Below are 18,778 nucleotides of genomic sequence, written 5' to 3' on the forward strand. Positions count from 1 at the left end.
ACCATTAAGTTTTAAATAACTTGAAAGTAGGAAGTCAATGGAGCCTCCTTTCCTCAGGGTTTATGCTAAGGGAACACATTCAAATGGGGCCATTTAGAATTTCTGAAAATAAGCCTGTTGGATAAGGCTCAAGGCTAACAGAACTTTGAATTCTTGAGTGCAAACAATGTCAACAGTGAGTTTCCAGCACAAAAGTTTATAAATTTAACTTTAGTAACTTCAAGTAGAAATGTGTAAGAAGGTAATTATTAAAAAGCATCACAATGAGATATAAAATTCAGAAAGCAAGCTCTTTAAAGAGAAGACGATTTTAATTCTTCAAAAACTCAGTGGAGAAGAGACTGTCTCCCATACCTTTTTGGGTTATAAAGCCATGTCCTGTGGAAACGCAGATGACCATATCTCGCTCTATGTCATCCCATGAGTGAATTGGTTCTCCATCAGGTGTGTACAGTCTTGTGGCTGGGCGGACCATTTTAAGACGAGAAGAGCAGTCACTCAGCAGCTGAAACACAAAGGGACTGACGTTTTGGAATGTGAAATGTCACAACAATAATTAAGACTTAAAGAATCAACTCCTTTAAGGGAAATATTATCCCAGGTTGGATATTTATTTTACTTGTAATTTTTAGAAAGAGGTATAGAAGGAACTGGAAGAAGAGCATATGAAATTTCCCCAAAGTGCTTTAAAAATGAAGAATTTCGGGCGCCTGGGTGGCTCGGTGGGTTAGGCCGCTGCCTTCGGCTCGGGTCATGGTCTCGGGGTCCTGGGATCGAGTCCCGCATCGGGCTCTCTGCTCAGCGGGGAGCCTGCTTCCTCCTCTCTCTATCTGCCTGCCTCTCTGACTACTTGTGATCTCTCTCTGTCAAATAAATAAATAAGATCTTTAAAAAAAAAATGAAGAATTTCAGTGCTCTTTGTGGGTTTTTTCCTTGTAGTTCTATTTCCATGTGGAAGAAGGCATCTTGCTATTTAAAAAATGTCTAAATATGAAAGAGAATTGAGAATCTAGAGAAAATCTTGAGACTCGAGAATCTAGACTTGCCAGAATAGCAGAAAGTAATTTTTTTTGTTTGTTTGTTCCAAAAAGCAAGGAACCTGAAGGACAAAAGCACTGACCCAGAGATGGGGTGGCCTAGGCCTCTGGCTTCTGCATGACCTCAGACTAGTCAGGCAACTTCTCTATAAGAGGAGTCCCTTCAACTATAAAATCGAAGTTTTGATCTAAGACCTCTTTGATTCTGTGATTAGCAAGTCTTTTTTCCCCCCTTTTTAATTTGGAAAATTTAAAAACTATCTATAAGAGCCTTACTCAGTTTTTCTCAGTTTTCCTTGAAATATTCATATATAGAGAGAGAGAGATACAAAGTGTTGTTAGGTCCCCCAATAATGGGTCCGTGATTAAAGGAGTGAGACTGATATAAAGTGAAGGTCAAGCAAAGCTTTATTCCGTGCCAAGCATCAAGAATCAGACGGAACAGTTTGGGACCACACCTCTTACAAGAGACGGCGACCTTTCTCTGTTTCACAGACTAGCTTTTAAGGACAAAGGCCATGTGGTTAGGCCTGGCCACGCACAGGTGGCCAATGAGATGGTAACACACCAGAAACTCCACAGTTATTTTAGGTCACACATAAGTGACCAATTGAATTGCAATTTACCCTATAGTAGACATTTGACCTAGCCTATCACCTTGGTTAGAACTGGCGCCCAAAGGGTGCCCAAAGGGCGGGGCCCATACTTCTTGGTAACTAGGGAGACAGTATGCAACCCCCCACTGATCGGTTGTCTCCACCTGGCCTGACCCACCCTTGTATTTGGGCTGTTACCTGGGGCTGGTTATGGGACTTGTTTTTAAGTAAGTTCCCTGAGGGAAGGGGAGCAGGGACAGTTTAAGGGTTAAACAACAGGGTTATTGTTTAACCTTGATGGAAGCCTCTGGCTAAATAGGTCCTTACAGTGTCAACAGTACTAGAAAGATAAGTCAATATGTTGTCAGACCCCTAAAGGCAGTTCCATGAACGTGTGAATAAGACTTTCAGAACGAATAATAAAAGCCAGGAGGAGGAAAATTAGAGATTTCTACACACTTGCCTGTATGACTTTTTCCTCCCATATATGCCAAACGCCTGTTCCTCCAAAATGCAGGAACCCCTTCCACAGGAACCACAAAGATAGATCTACTTAAAGGCTATGACTCACGACAAGGAGGCCTGGCAGGGGGCAGAACTGGGCACATAATGACACCTTGCATATGGAAAATGAATCAGTAATGTGAAGCAAGACAAGACAGTGATGAGACAATGTAATCAGAGAGTGCAGATTCCACCCACTCCTCTGGGCAAGGGATGAGTGAACTGAATTGAGTAGAATTGAAATTACCCAAGAATACATTCCCTTTTGCAGATCGTCAGAGAACAGTGGGAGAGTGGTCTCAGATGCAGCCCTAGCCATCCTGCTAGGTAACGGCCGGTCAGCAGTGGTCTGACTCCATACTGTGCATGTGAAGCAGCGAGGGGTCTGAAGATCCAGTAGAGGATCCTGACAGCTCCCCAGTCAAAATTTAGGGCAAATAAAGAGAACTGATCTATCCTGTCTGTTTTCTGTCAAAAAACCTCTCCTTGTATAAGGAGGTATAAATAAAAAATCAACAGCAGCAACAATATGAGGCTTGGGAAAGTATTCTACAACATAAAAAGCTGTATGTTTTACACTGTATTCAAGGTGAAGAGTCAGTAAAATATTTACAGTAGAAATACATTTTAGAGAATATCTGTATTGGGTTTTCCCAAAATCCAATAAAATATGATTTCTGTAAACACAGACAGGCGCATGCGCACAATGAGATGACAGCAGTTTAAAGGAAAGAAGTATCACTGAGGCATGGGCAGACATGATGATATTGATGATGATGATGGTAATAATAACAGCAGTTAACATTTATTGACATATTTCTTTTTTTTTTTTAAGATTTTTAAAATTTTTTATTTATTTGACTGGAAGAGATTACAAGTAGGCAGAGAGGCAGGCAGAGAGAGAGATAGGAGGAAGCAGGCTCCCTGCTGAGCACAGAGCCCGATGCGGAGCTCTATCCCAGGACCCTGGGATCATGACCCGAGCAGAAGGCAGAAGCTTTAACCCACTGAGCCACCCAGGAGCCCCTATTGACACATTTCTATGGGACAGAAACTTTTCTGAAAGTTTCCAAGGACAATCTGATTTCATTCTCTGGAAAGACTTATCATCTCCATTTTATTGATGATGAAATTGGAGAACAGAGATTAAATTTCTTAACCCAGGTCACACAGCTAGTAAGAGAAGGAACAGGGTTTCCAACTGGGATGAAGAGAGACCTAAATGAAAAGAGGAGAGAAGGTAAGGAAATAAAAGACTCAATAGTAGAATTAAAATCTCTCTTAAAAGCAGAAAACGAGCAGACTGAATATTGTAGAAAATCAAATCAGTATTAGGGAGGACTAAGTGGAGAAAATCTCAAAGGATATAAAAAAGCATAAGACATAAATTTTATGAGAGAAAGGTTAAACATCTGGAATGTCAAGACATCAGATATTAAACCTATACATTATTGGTGTTACTGGAGAGGAATTCAGAATAAATTAAACTTGAGCAACTATCAAAAAAAATTGAAGGAAATTTTTCTGTCCCAACAAAGACCCATATCTTCAGATCAAATGGGTTAACTTAGGACAAGGCAAAGTTAATAAAAAAATGACTAACACTTAAATATAATTGAGTTGAAAAGTCTGAATTTCAGACATGGGGGGAAAATTCAGTTATATTTAGACCTTTTTTCTGCAAAAATGAATGCCAAAGAAAATGGAATAAAATACGAAGTTTTTAGGAGGAAAGTTTTTAATGTAAGAATTCTGTATCCAGCTGAATTTTTACTTTTTGTTTCAGGCAACAAAAGATATCCTCATGTATACAAAAGCTCACAAAACATATCACCTACATACATTTCATATTATTAAGGAATGAATGAAATTCCTTTACTATGGGAAAGTCATAATATGAAATGACTAATAGTGAGCAGTGAGACCACTAGAACATGAGCTATAACTGCTATAAAAAAGTGGTCAGAAAATAAATGAATTAACAATTTTAAAGTCTTCACAGAGAAAAAAATGAAGTAAAAATGGAAAATATCAAAGGGACATGGGCAAGGAAGAGAAAACCAAAACATTCCAACTTTCTAGTTATCCATGAGGTCAAAAGATGCTGTTCTTTTGGTTTTTCTTTGTTAAGAACATTTATTTTTATGATTCTAACCAATGTAATAAAACCTAAAATCACAATAAGAGAAATAGTTCATCTGTAGGAATAAACAAGATCATGTGATTTTATTCTTAGAAAATTTATGTGAATCAAGTTAGATATTAATAATGAGAGAAAAATGCTTAATAAAATGGCCAAGCATAAAATAAATGATAAAACATTGATAGTTTTTTTGTTCACAAAAATAGGCGTTTAGAAAATAGAGTTGAAAATCCATTCTAACAATAAAACAAATTAGGAATGACAACTTATTTAAAATGTGTGATGCAGGTTCCTGGGTGGCTCAGTTGGTTAAGGCTCTGACTCTTGATTTCAGCTCGGGTCATGATCTCAGGATCCTGAGATTAAGCCCCACGTGGAACTCCCCCACTCAGCGTGGAGTCTGCTTGAGATTTTCTCTCTCTCCCTCTCCCTCTGCCCCTGCCCTACTCACCCCTATGCACTCCCTCTCTCTTTCTCTCCCTCTAAAATAAAAAAATAAATCTTTTTTAAAAAATTACAAAAGTTTACAGAAGGACAAAAAAAGGCATATATATGTATATATACGTATATATAGACACACAAACACATAACAAACAATGCCACAGAATTCAGTGTGGCTGCAAGGATTGAATATCATGAAAGGTGTTGATTTTTAGGAAATTAATAGCCTAATACAATTACAGTCAAAACACCTGCAGGATGATTTTTAGGTGTTGAAATGTAATTCCAAAATTCATCTATAAGCATCAACATTGTAAGGATATTTAAGTAAAATCTGAAAACAAAGTACAATAGGCAATTTCTATCAGATAGCAAAAACATAAAGCTATAATAATTCAAGAAGTATTAGATACATTAGATTGTTTAAGAGCAGAAGCTAATTAAGAATTTAGCGTATTATGACGTTTATAGTCCAATTAAGCTGGGATTAGTCAGTAAGTAGGGCTGAGATAATAATTTTAAGCCAACAAATAAAGCAGAGAAGTAGCTTCAGTCAAATTTTACACTAGAAGAGAGTTTCACACGGTTTAAAAAGTAAACGAAAAAGGTAAAATTATAAAAAATCTGAAGAAAATCTGATGACTCTTCATATGACCTCAGGATAGTAAGACTATCAGAACACTTAAAAACAAAGAACAAACTTTTAAAATATATTAACTTCTATGCATTAAAAAACCCATAGACAAAATTGCAGATTTGTTACAATAAACTTAATAAAATTACCCATAATAGGCTTATTGCTTTAAAAAAAGAAAATTCGTATCAGTGTGAAAACTATGTCCAATAGAAAAAAGCAAAGGATTTAACAGGAACATAACAGGAACAGGAACAGGAAAATTGTTAAATAACAAATTTATTTAACAGATAACTAATAAATGATAAATCAGGTCAAGTCAAATCAAATCGAAATCACTTATAAAAGCAATTAAAGACATGTAAACTAATGCATGGATATAATATTCCCTCCTGTCAAACCTGCAAATACATTTTTCTAAATGACTACATTTAACATTGTTAACACCTCATGTATACAACAGGTAGGCAGAAACTCTCATTCACTATTGGCAACAGCTATCAAAGTGTTTACATAATTTGACCTAACAATCCTTCTAAGAATTTATTTGGGGAAATAATCAGAAAATTAAATATATATATATGAATAATTATATTATATATTAGATTATATATTAGGTTATATATCAGATAATTTTTTTAAAAGATTTTACTTATTTATTTGACAGACAGAGATCACAAGTAGGCAGAGAGGCAGGCAGAGAGAGAGGGGGAAGCAGGCTCCCCGCTAAGCAGAGAGCCCGATGCGGGGCTCCGATCCCAGGACCCTGAAATCATGACCTGAGCCGAAGGCAGAGGCTTAACCCACTGAGCCACCCAGGTGTCCCATATCATATAATTTTATATATATCCTTTGGAACATGCTTTATGACAGCAAAACATTAGAAAGAACCAAAATGGAAACAATAGAAAACTGAATGAATAAATAATAATGTGTCCATTTGATAGAAGATTACCATGCCATTAAAAATAATTCTTTTGTTAGAGAATGTTAAATTTATGGGGGAAAAGTTGCAATAGTTTGTGAGGTGAAAAATGCAGGTTGCAAAATTATATATACCATTTGATCCGTTATGATCACAATGGCAAAAAAATTTATAACTATATAGCAACCTCAGAAATACAGCCACTAAAATTATAACTGGTGATTTGTGGGTGACAGAATTTTCATTTCCCTCTTGGTGCATTTTCTTTTTCTAATTTTAATTCAGTGATTACATGTTTTTATATAATTTGAACACAAAACAAATGTTATTCATAATCAAAAAATTCATAGCGATGACAATTGAGTCTCATGGTTTTTCTTTTGATTCCTCTAAATTTTCCATAACAATAGTCACACCTTTCATAGACTGGCTTAGTCTGCTCAAGCTGCCAAAATAAGTATCATGGACTGGGCAGCCTAAACAACAAAAATTCATTTCTAGCAGTTCTGGAAGCTGGGAAATCCAAGAATAAGGTGGTGGCTGGTTCAATTTCTGGTTCTTTTTTGTGCCCTCACATGGGGAGGAGAGGGCTCTCATTTCCACTTCTTACAAAGGCCACAAATCCTATCAGGTTAGGACTCCACACTTATTTAATGTCATTTAACCTTAAATCCTCCTAAAAGCCATATCTCTAAGTACAGTCACACTGGGGGTTCGGCTTCAGCATAAAAATCTGGGAATGGGGGGAGCACAATTCAGTCCATGGCCGTTCGTTCACCTTTATGCTTTAAGGCAACCAACAAGTTAACAACTGGGTTTCTATCTGGGGTGGGAGCAATGGGGAACTGTCCTAAAATATGTATGGACAAGTCTCTGGGAAAAACTCCCACAGCTTGAAAAGATCCTACATAAAGGTAATTCTTAAGTTTTTCCCAACTCTACCACTAAAATGTCACTATTTTATTTATTAAGATTGTATGTGCTACTTATAATTAGAAAATGAATGTTATTTAATTAAAAACATTTACTAAATGCAAAATATGAATTAAATATATGGCTATTTCACTTGATTTTCACAAAGATCTATTTACATGAGACAAAGTTAATGAGTTCACAAAATTCTTTTAAAAATAAATCTGAAATAAGGCATTTTCAGTACAGAAAGGCTGAACAATATCTAGTCAGTTTATGATCTTCAATGACGTTCTTAATTCCTAGTTTTTCACATGTACCTACACTTACCAGGTATCATCTCTACAGTGGGTCATCTAAATGTATGTTTATAATTTTGCAATAACAAAAGCTCGTGATAAGGAGCATCTGTGCATAGTTCTCACTCACAATCTATTTTGGGGATTTAGTTTTCAGAGACTGGTCTCCTCAGAATAGACCACATGGGCATCATAGGACTACTGCAGACTCCCTGCTGGCCTGAAGTACTTGCCTCAACAAATCACAAGGACCCGTTTCCCATGCTTTCGGGTTCTGCTTATGCATGGAGAGCTGTGTGCAACTGAGAGAGAAAACACTGGTTTTGAGATTCTGTAGAATCAAAGAGATGTTGCAGGGATGGTAGAAGACAAATGCTTCAGGACCGTAGAAGAGGGGTTGGGCAACCATAAATCAGAGAAAGATGCCGGCCCTGAGGAACGAGCCACTAACCCTGGAGAGGGAGCCGCCTTAGTGCACTGATGACGGATGAGCCCACGCCTGTTGGAGAAGAGAGTTGCTCTAGCAATGTTCAAAGAGTGGGTAGGAAGAATGTGGTTAAATCATCCAGAATAGCCACCGCAGTGAAAGAAGCAGAGAGAAAGTCTGCATTAGAGGGGATTCAAATACCATCTGGGGGTTTTATTACAGAAAGTCGAGTGAAGCACATTGAAATGTGTTCTGTTCCTCGTCTTGCTGTAAAAAATACCAACCATTGAAATGGAGTTTCTTTGGAGCTGGTGGTGTTAGCCAGACTCCCCAGTGAAATCTGAGTCCAACTCTCCTTGTTGTCTATTTGTTCCACACACAGTGCCCTCTCCAGATATATTCTTTATAGCCGGATAGCTTGGATGGAAACATTTCTAACTGATCACAAAGGATCTCATGCAAGTCTCCAAATACAAAAACAGATAGCGTGGGAAAGAAAAGGATAGATATAGAAAGAACTTTTTTTTTTTAATAAAGCAAAGAAACAAACAATACACAGAAGCTTTCTAGACATTTGCTAAGTATCTTTCTACATACTGAGACCACATCAACCTCCATAACACATTGCTTGTCCTCTGCCATTACCTTACTCAGAGAAAGCTAGTGGCTCAAACACTTTTTAATCTGGGATAGTGTAGTGGACTGAACTGTATCCTCCCCAAAACTCACAGGCTGAAGCCCTAACCCCCTGATGTGCTTGTATTTGGAGAAAGATCCTTTAAGGAGGTAATCGAGATTAAATGAGGTCATAAGCGTTGGGCACTAATATGACAGGACTGCGACCTTATTAGAAGAGGATGAGGCACTAGAGATCTCCCTCTCCACGTATGCCAGGAGGAAAGGCTATGTGAGGACACAAAGTGTGTGACCAACCTTGCTGGCACCTCAATCTTGGAATTCCAGCCTCTAGGACTGTGAGAAGTAAATTTCTGTTGTTTAAGCCACGCAGCCTATGATATTTTGTTAGAGCAGCCCAAGTAAACTCATATAGATAACCTGCAGGGTCCCTCATATGCTTCTAAACTATCTCTCCAGAAGTATGTCTCTCTCCCTGTTTCTGGGTCCAAGCACTATCCATGTCATATGATTTATGAATCCTAACAACCATACCTTTGTGTTCAGTGCCCTCATCCTTATTAATGCTTTTTCTGAAGCATTAAGATATTGAGTCTTACCCATTTCTCAAGTTTCATCAGAGGTTCTGATTGATTCCTCTGTGGAGCCTTTCTCCTTCACCCCAGGTGGGCAGTGTTCCCCTTGTCTGAACTCCTACTGAACTTCCTGCCTGCACTGCTAATTTGACCTTGATCACGTGCTGCTAGTACTTCTCTGAGAGGAATGTCAGATTCCTTAGCTCACACATTTTTCTTACAATCTGAATTCATCATTACAAGATATAGACACAGAGAAAAATATACAAGAAAGAAACACCACCTTTATTAGCTCACCAGCAATCAGACCATCTGATAAATACTCGCAAAAAATAAAATGTTTTGTCTTTTGTTCTAAGCGTATGCACATGCTTTATGTTATGCTTCTGGAACATCGACAATTGTCATTATTCTTTTCAAAGTTGATTTTAATTGAGTCATAATGCTCTATCCTATGTACTATAAATTACCAAATCCTTAGTGATGCCTGTTTAAATTATTTCTAATATATCTGTGTTATAAATACCTTGTGAAAAATATTCTTACCAAATATTTCTTTGTATAAACTCATTAAAAATCCCCGGGACAAAGTTCTAGAACTCTTCTGAGGTGCACCTCCTACTCGATTTGCCCTTATGAGCTTCCATGAACTCCTCCAGATCAGTCAAATGCCCTGTCTTGTCCTTCCCTCCAACCAACATCTGACTTTTATATGACTTCCTCTTGACCCAGAACAATTATATGAAAACATTTCACAAAATTTAAAAAAGCCAATTATTGGAGATATCACCACAAGACTTTTAAAAAGTCTACCAAAATCCATTCATTAGTTGCCTGAAGTTTTTGTGTGAAGACTAAGGCAAAATGTCAAATTTTAGGACTATATTCTTATTTATTTATTTGAGAAAGAGAAAGAGAGAAAAGAGGGGGTACAAATGGAGGAAGGAGCAGAAGGAGAGCGACAAGCAGACATGAAAGTCCATCTCACGACCCTGAGATCATGACCTGAGCAGAAATCAAGAGTCAGAGGCTTAACTGTCTGAATGACCCAGGCACTCCAACTACATCCTTGATATTACAAAAATTAATGAACTGCTACTTGTCATTTCCTTAGTCAGTGTTTTAACTTTGGAAAAGGGGAAACTTTGTCACAGTTCCAGGACTCTGGGCAGTAAGAACATGATTAGGTTTTCTCTAAGAATACTGTTGTTTTGGGCGCCTGGGTGGCTCAGTGGGTTAAGCCACTGCCTTCGGCTCAGGTCATGATCTCAGGATCCTGGGATCGAGTCCCACGTCGGGCTCTCTGCTCAGCAGGGAGCCTGCTTCCTCCTCTCTCTCTCTGCCTGCCTCTCTGCCTACTTGTGATCTCTCTCTGTCAAATAAATAAATAAAATCTTTAAAAAAAAAAAAAAAAAAGAATACTGTTGTTTTCCCTACAGAAAACATATCTAGTGAATAGTTCCTGATGGGGAAATAAATCACGCTTTCACGAATCGGGTTTTAAACACAACAGGAAAACTATTTACTTTTTTAAAGTTTAGACTTTTCCTCTTTGGCTACAGTGGTTTTTTTTTTTTTTTTTTAAAGATTTTATTTGTTTATTTGACAGACAGAGATTACAAGTAGAAGAGAGGCAGGCAGAGAGAGAGGGAAGCAGGCTCCCTGCTGAGCAGAGAGCCCGATGCAGGACTCGATCCCAGGACTCTGGGATCATGACCTGAGCCGAAGGCAGCGGCTTAACCCACTGAGCCACCCAGGCACCCGGCTACAGTGGTTTTATTGATCACTGGTCCTCCTAGCCAGGTGTCGTATTCTGATTTACACGCATGTCAGACAGCATTAAGCTCATTTAATCATTATATCCACCCTGTCAGGAGAGTCCTACTCCCATTTTACAGATGAGAAAATGAGGTTTAGAGAGGAAAAATAATTTGCTGAACCTGACAGTCTAGAAATGCTGAGTTGGGATTTGAATCCAAGTGCAAGAAACAATCTCCATTCACACCAAATTTACCTCTGAAATAGTTTTGCCCCAGGCGTAAGTGCCATCGTCAGGTCTGCCTCCATTTAGATAAATCCACACGCGTTTTGCATTCGGTTGCTGATACAGGCTGCTCTGTCCAAGTGCAATACGTGTAGTTTCAACTGGAGAGTTTGTCTTGGCTTGTGGTACTTGAACTGCAGAAAGGTGCGCCTGATAAGAAAAGCCCAGCGAATACCAGGGTTAGAGAACTGCCCGGCTAGTGTGTATATGACGAATGTGATGAAAACAGAAACACTTATGATTGCAAATAATATTTTAAAAAATTTAGGAAGTGTATTACCCTCTCCTGTCATGGACTCTTCTGTGAATTCCTCTTGCTTATTATTATCACTCTGGTGGGACACGAGCCCACATAAACAATAAGTACCTTATTGTTACTTTAAGGGTTATTATTATTATCACCACAGGAAGGTGATAATAATAATAACCCTTGGAGTAACAATAAGATACTTATTTTGGCGAAACACTTAACTTTCATTTATAATTTGGAGAATGAATGGAGATGTGTTTTTGGATTTCTGTGTGGTGTTTCTCCTACTGAGCGATTTCTCTGCATCTAACAAATGAGTTTTTGATTAGAATCACAACATCATTTTCTTTAACCAAGAAATGCTTAAGGGAATGTGCATGACTGTTGAGTCTTCACTCTCTGTCTTTCAAAATACAGCAGCCAGCCTTATACTTTGCCAGATCCCTGCCAGGCAGCTTTTCATCCTACTTCAAGCATGTCCTAGTTCAATGCTTTGCATTCATTCCCTGGTCAGTGATTTATCTTTCTCAGCTTGGCAAGAAGTCATATTTCTAGCAATGTCAATTTCTTTTTTTCTAGTAACCTTGACGTGGGCACACACCTAAGATTTAGATTGAACACATTCCACGATTTGAGAAACTCTATTAAATAAGAACATATCATTTTGATGAAAAACTTCACAAAGCAAAAAGTTTTCCCAGGTCTCTATCCCCAGTCCTCTCTCAACAGCTGACCTTTCTCTTCTCGACTTTTTTATGTCTGACAATCCTGACTGATTAACCAATTGGACTGAAACTGCTTTTTGAATTCCTCACTCCTGAATGTCTCCATTGCAATTAGTATTTTGCTCCTTGCTCTTTCTACATATTGAGACATACCCTTAGGAGTGATGAGCAATGAAGCCATAAGGCTCAACTTGACTACACTTATTATAATTACCTTTGTACATATCCACTGGGCCTTTTTCTCTTCTTTGCTAAGGTCATAATTTTTGGTCTCCATTCAAACAAAACAGGCTTTCATACGAGCTAGCTCTCTTTCAGATAACTACTCTCCAAATGCCAACTCAATGCTTGGCATATGCTTATGTGGTCATAACTGACCAGATGCTGAGGTTATATTAAGAGCCTAATTTTAAAATTCAATATTATACTTTTAAAACCTTATTAAAGAGGCAAAGTCTTTAATGTCTGGAGTCCTGAAGAACGTACCTCTGTATGTCTTATGAGTTCCATGAGTTTAATTTCCTCTTGAGTCTGCTCAGTCCAGCCTCCCTCCACCACCACCGGCTGCTTGGGGTTTTTGTTGGGAACCATGGCGGCTGGCTGACATGCTGCTACTCGCCGCCCTGGGGAAAGAAGTCCCTGGTAATGTTGTTTCTGAAGATGTGTTTTCAGATTCCAAATAAATTGGTTTGGCGTTCTATGCATAAATCATTCCACTTGGGAGCATAGGCTAAAATACTAAATATATCATAAAAGCAAAGATGCCTAAGGTAATAATATCTAACAATGCCTCTTCATATGGGAGCTTGAGGCTTCAAATAGCCAGGATATGCATATTCACTGTACAGATGGAAAAGAAAGATACCATGCTGACTTCCACAGTGGCCCCGGCCTTTCCTGCATGATATGGTTCAGTGGTAATTTAGTCAAATAGAATCCATGACCTATATAGTCCATCATCTCTTCCAGTCATGGAACATATGTTTTGTTCTCTTCGCTAATAATAAGCCTTTCCCCAACAATTAGCTTAGCAGCCTGGGGATTAAGTACTTCTAAAATAATATTAACCCAAGAGACAGGAGGCCTTTTTTCCATCTAATAATACCCGCAAGCACGATTAGTTTCTGACACCTCTGCTGTGCCCTTTAGGTTGTTAAAAAGCTGTGGTAAGAGAAAATATTTATCAGAATACTGTACTCCAAAGAATAATAGGCATTATTTAATAAGTGTGTTGATTTCAATGTATGCATTCTTCCAGCTAGTCCACTTAAAATTGTAAGAGATTGAAAAATCATACTTACAAAATTGTTTTCTTTCTCCGTGTTGAAAATAAACTCACACTGAGTCTCATACTGATTCCTAAACTACTTAAGTAACGATAATGCTTTCTTTCGCATGTTGCTTCTAGAAACTTAGGCTGCACACCAGCTGTCAGTCAGGGATTGGGCTAGATGAGGCCAATCCAAACATGTTCAAGATTTAGTCCTTGTCTCAAGTTTTTTGGGGAAGGCAGATGTCAAGGAAATGATTGCACCAATAATCGATTGCAGTTGTGCTCCTCCAGAGAACAGGATCTCTAAAAGCATCTCACAGGGGCCACCACCCTAGTCTAGTGCCAGGGAAGGCTTCTTTGAGAAAGTAATGCTGAGGTGGATAAAATAATGGAAATACTAACATCAAATTGAGCCCTAATTTTGTTACCAAGGGAGTCTTAATATGCAGATTTTCAGACCATGACTACAAACAGAACTCTGAAAACAATTTAGTATTTGCAGAGAATAAAGCAACTGCACTCTTGTAAGCTCAAGTTTGTGGAAATAGATCAAGCAATAAAAATAAATGGCAGCAATGACTTTTCAGGGAAATCAGAATTCTACGTACCTAATAAGCATTCTATGCAATTTATGGATGTGGAGAAAACATAATTGAATCAGTCAGCCAATGAGTTACAGTGGAAATGCCATTAGGTTATGAGCATTGGAGAAGGCCACAGTGGTACAAGAAAAATACATAACACAAATTTACGCAAATACAGTTTTTAGCTTACTCTATTCATAAAGAGTAGACGACACTAATTTATGACACATAAATATTTTATTTATAGTGCCTTTTGAACACTAAAACTTTGCTCAACCAAAGAGAGCTCAGCAATAGTTTATCATTTACGCTCTTAAAAGCCAAGATTTGAATGTAGGAAAAGAGCAAAAACCATTATGCTTTATTTGTTTTTTGTCAACTTTCTTCTAATGGTCTTAAAAAAAAATGAATGTATTTGCACTATAATTTTCATAAAGAGACATAAATTCATCACAAAAGGTTTTGGTTCAGGGAAAGATGTTCATAACAAACTACTATTTATGTAGGTAAGAATACCAATTGAAACCAAGAAAAATGTATTGATTAAATTATTTTATTTTCCTATTACATTCTCCATATATCTTATTTTAGTTCATATGAGATCCGGGGAAAGTAACAATAATAGCTAACAATTAATGAGGAAAACTAGAGAACGTGAGTGCTTTGCTATGCTTTCAAATTGTAAATCTCACCCAGACAGCTCCCCTACCCCCTCTCCCTTGATCAGAGGCCCACCCTGGTTCAGCATTATCTGTGCCTGGGAGGGTAAGTCCACCTCACCTGAGGTTTTAGTTGGCAAATCCCTTTAGCTCTCACACTAAATAAAATGCCCCAGCATCACCTTTATACTTAACAAATGCGATACTTTGGCATAATCTGCCATTTCTTCATTTCACTGATCAGTTTTTAAGACCCCCAAGTCAGAAAATGGGCTGCCTTTTTAGTAACCCTTATTCTAATATTTATTGAGTATTTATTATGTGCTGCACATGCAGTAAATACTTGACATTTCTTACTTCATCATAAAACCTTACAAAGTCATTACTAGTATTGTGATTAATATTAGCAATGACCATACTTACAAATGAAATGTAAAATCAGCTTAGCACAGTACTTTATATATGCTTAATCAATACTTGTTGCATTCACCAATGGCTATAATAATGGAAAATAATCTACTTAGCTGCTCTTCCATCCAATCCCCAAGAAACTCATCATCCTACAGGGACTACAGTTAACTGGACTTTGACTTGTTCTTATTTGTCTTCATAATCCCGACAACTAGAAAAGTTCTTCCTCAGAGTAGGTATTTTATATGCATGTATTGAATTTACATTTAATAGCAGAAAATATAACAGTTTGTCAGTAGAGACAAGATTTATCTTAGCACTAAATTCTAAGAGAAATTTCATTAATGGATTGCTCCATAATGGACACCATCTGACATCTATCAACAGTGATACTGCAGATGATACCAACTGAACTTTAAATGCTTTTTTTAATAAATGCCTTTTTAATACTTAATTATAATAAAAGCTGAAGACATAATATAAAATCAGAATACAGTAAAGGCAACTCTGCCTGGTGTTATTTTCAGTATGCTGGTTTTTATTGATTTAATTTGATACAGAAATAGACCTAAGAAAACTCAGTGGAATGAATGGTTGAAATTCTGTTCATTCTTCAATTCAGTCCTTCTACAAGTATTCACAGCACAAATTAGGTAGTAGAATTTATAATGTAACATAGGGAAGATAGTCACATGACCAGGTAATTATAGTAATGTAATAATGATTATCAGAGGGGAAGCTCAAGGTGTGATAAACTGCATTATTCCTAACGTGGAAAAGGGAAAGTTTAGGAAGAAATAACAAGTAAGCTGAAAACCATTTAATCAGTAGAAGCAATCCAAAAGGACAAGGGAGAGAAAAGTTGAGGCAGAGGAAACTAAATTGTGCCAAATTCTCAGAGTTAAGAAAGCTCCTGATACGTCTCCAGGACTGAAAAGTAGTCCAAATGGTGGAGTGGCGAGAACAAGGAAAGAGAACAGCTTACACAGGACCGTATCATGAAAGAACACGTTGAAGAGTTTCATCTTTGTTTGAAAGATAATAGGAAACTTTGAAAAGTTTATGCCTGGAGTACCATGACAGCTTTGTATTTTTGCCTGATCACTCCAGCTTCAGAATGTCCCCATTATGCATAGACTAGAAACTACTATCAAGACTGGAAGCAGGGAATCAAGTCACAAAGCTGTTATAGTAATCCAAGGAATAGATGACAATAGCTAGAATTTAGATAACACAGTTGAGGATGGAGACCAGATTCATTTGAGAAGATAGGTTGGAAGCAACAAGACTTACTGTTGTTTGCTTCAAGAAAGTGAGAGGAGGGAGATGCCAGGGATAACTCCCAGGTTTCTAAGATGGAACACATGGGTGGATGGTGGTAGGGCCCATGGCTAGAAGAAATGAAGGAGATACTGGAGTGGTGAAAACTTTAGTTTTGGACATGCCCAAGGAACATTTTGGTGAAAATGTGTAGTATTTAGAATAGCAGAGATTACCAGTCATGGTAGATGTTTTTCATGTAGACCCAATAATTCTTTTGGAAAGAACTGAATAATAGTCATTTCAACCCAGATTTCCATTTAGGGCACTTAAAATTAGTTGTGTTGCTTATTGAAGTAAAATTCACATGCTTTTGACAACAGACAGTGTGCCTACTTAGGAGTTGAAATCCTGTCAGGGCAATGACAGAGCCTGAAATGTATTCCTTTCTAGACTAAAGTCCATAATACACTTTTTCTCCCCAAAGAACCATCTGGAATCTCAAGTGTTTGGCATAGTATAAGGTCTAGAACCTAAGATTCTACGACAGAGAGAATGAAAGAGGAGAACAAATACTGCCAGTTGATCACTTTGACTGTGAATAGCATATCTTGTGCTGCCTAACTTGAAGAAGCCCTGCTAATATTGACCTTTGAAAAATTCAGTACCTCCTCACTCAGATTATAAAATAGACAGGGGTGCCTGAGTGGCTCAGTCAGTTAAGCCTCTGCCTTTGGCTAAGGTTATGATCCCAGGGTCCCAAGATGGAGCAGCAGGGAGTCTGCTTCTCCCTCTCCCTTTGTGCTTGCTTTCTCTCCCTCTCTCTCCCTCTTTCTCTTTCTCTCTCTCTCTCTCCCTCTTTCACTTTCTCTCTCTCTCTTGCAACTAAACAACAGCAACAAAAAGACTCTCTCCCTCCTCCTCTGGCCCTCCCCTGTGCACATGCCCTCTCTCTCAAATAAATAAATAAATCTTAGGAAAAAAAAATAAAACCAAACAACTGAACAGGCAAACAATAACAGCCCCCAAACTTCTTTCCCAGCAATACCTAAGGAATAGAACAAAAGTTTTGTTTAAGGACTAATTCCAAAGCCCACAAAATGTTACTTCAGCGACTATTTCAATCCTAACATAGGGGTTAGATGACCCAGATACTCTCCTAATTTTAAAAATTTACATATAATTCATGTGGTATTCATTTTAATATAAAAGTTACAAATATAAAATCAGTACCAAAAGATATATTAGGTTTTAGACTTGCTCAAGTGACTTTTGTGACACAATATTTATAGTACTCAGTTAAACATCTGGTATCTAATAGTAGGAAAAAACTTCCAGCAAATTGGGGTTACATTTAGAATTAAACATGGTGATACTTGATTTAGTTCATACTGACCTTTTAACAGTCTCATTTTGTGTTTCATGGTGTCTAGATCAGCCAAAATTTTGTCCTTTTTTAACCAGTTCTGTTTTTCTACTTTTTCTGCTTTCTGCAAAGCTAGAAAAAAACATTTTTTAAATCTTGCATTGTGTTATCGACAGTAATTTATCATGCAAGCCAATAATTTATAAAGAACTTTCTGCTCCAAGAAATAGATTCAATTAGAAACAAGTAATTAAAAGGTAAGGGTCATTAAAAGAAACCTCATTTGAAAGATGACAGGGCTTAAGGCATTTCTTTATGGAATGGAGAAGGGTGGGGGGAGAAGAACAGTGCTGTTTTATTATATAGATTTACCATATGCAATAGCCATATTTCATTTTCCACTTCCACAAACTATTTGGAGGTGATGAAAGCCTGGCTTGGAACCATTCATTTTTTAAACATCCACCTACTGCCTAAAGGGTGCAATTCTTAAAAATGAAAATGTGCAGACAGGTCGTCTTCAGTGTGAATTAAACTCATTTGTTATTTTCTAATGTATACCATTATTCTCAGTCTTATAGACCAAGGATCTCTTTATCAACTAAATTAGACATTTTTCCATGCAGAATACTCCATTCCAGTAAGAAAAAACAGGGAACTGTGCAAATATAGGAGTACAGCTATCCTTGTGCACATGTTAATTGATGGACTTCCTGTTCTTTGCATAAATGTGATGTTATTATGTTGGCATTATACACATTTAATTCTTTTCTTATGGTGACATAAAATTTATTTCTCTCTTCCTTATATACTTGCTTGAAAGCAAACGAAAACAAAAAACTTACCCTTTGGAGATAGAAATGGTTCACCGCAGGATACCCAGATAGCAATGGGATTTCTGAGGACGAGGGCAAGCAGAGACTTATCTATACCATCCAAAGTATCGGATGTCACAGACTTTGAAACCAATTTGGTTTTCACTTTCATTCTCTGGTTTTCTAGGAAACAAATGGCACAATAACCAAGCACGATAAATAATGAATAAATTTGCCTCCTGAATTTGTTTATTCAAAATAT

At 37.5% G+C, this 18,778-nt stretch overlaps 1 protein-coding gene across 3 annotated transcripts in view; it reads right to left on the reverse strand.

Annotated features, from left to right (window-relative positions):
• Positions 1-18,778, reverse strand: part of LOC309873363 (doublecortin domain-containing protein 1-like) — a 232,498-nt gene that overhangs the window by 55,465 nt on the left and 158,255 nt on the right. For all 3 annotated transcript variants that reach the window (XR_014316312.1, XM_082748858.1, XM_082748857.1), the window contains exons 18-22: positions 18,547-18,699; positions 17,732-17,833; positions 12,635-12,771; positions 11,144-11,323; positions 355-505 (exon numbers count right to left, since the gene is read on the reverse strand). Coding sequence is in view for 2 of the 3 variants with exons in the window: in XM_082748858.1 (XP_082604984.1) it covers positions 355-505; positions 11,144-11,323; positions 12,635-12,771; positions 17,732-17,833; positions 18,547-18,699 (723 nt within the window). In the remaining variant the exon portion in view is untranslated. The remainder of the gene's footprint in view (positions 1-354; positions 506-11,143; positions 11,324-12,634; positions 12,772-17,731; positions 17,834-18,546; positions 18,700-18,778) is intronic.

Source organism: Mustela nivalis (assembly GCF_964662115.1).
Source record: "Mustela nivalis genome assembly, chromosome: 9".
Classification (NCBI taxonomy): Eukaryota; Metazoa; Chordata; class Mammalia; order Carnivora; family Mustelidae; genus Mustela; species Mustela nivalis.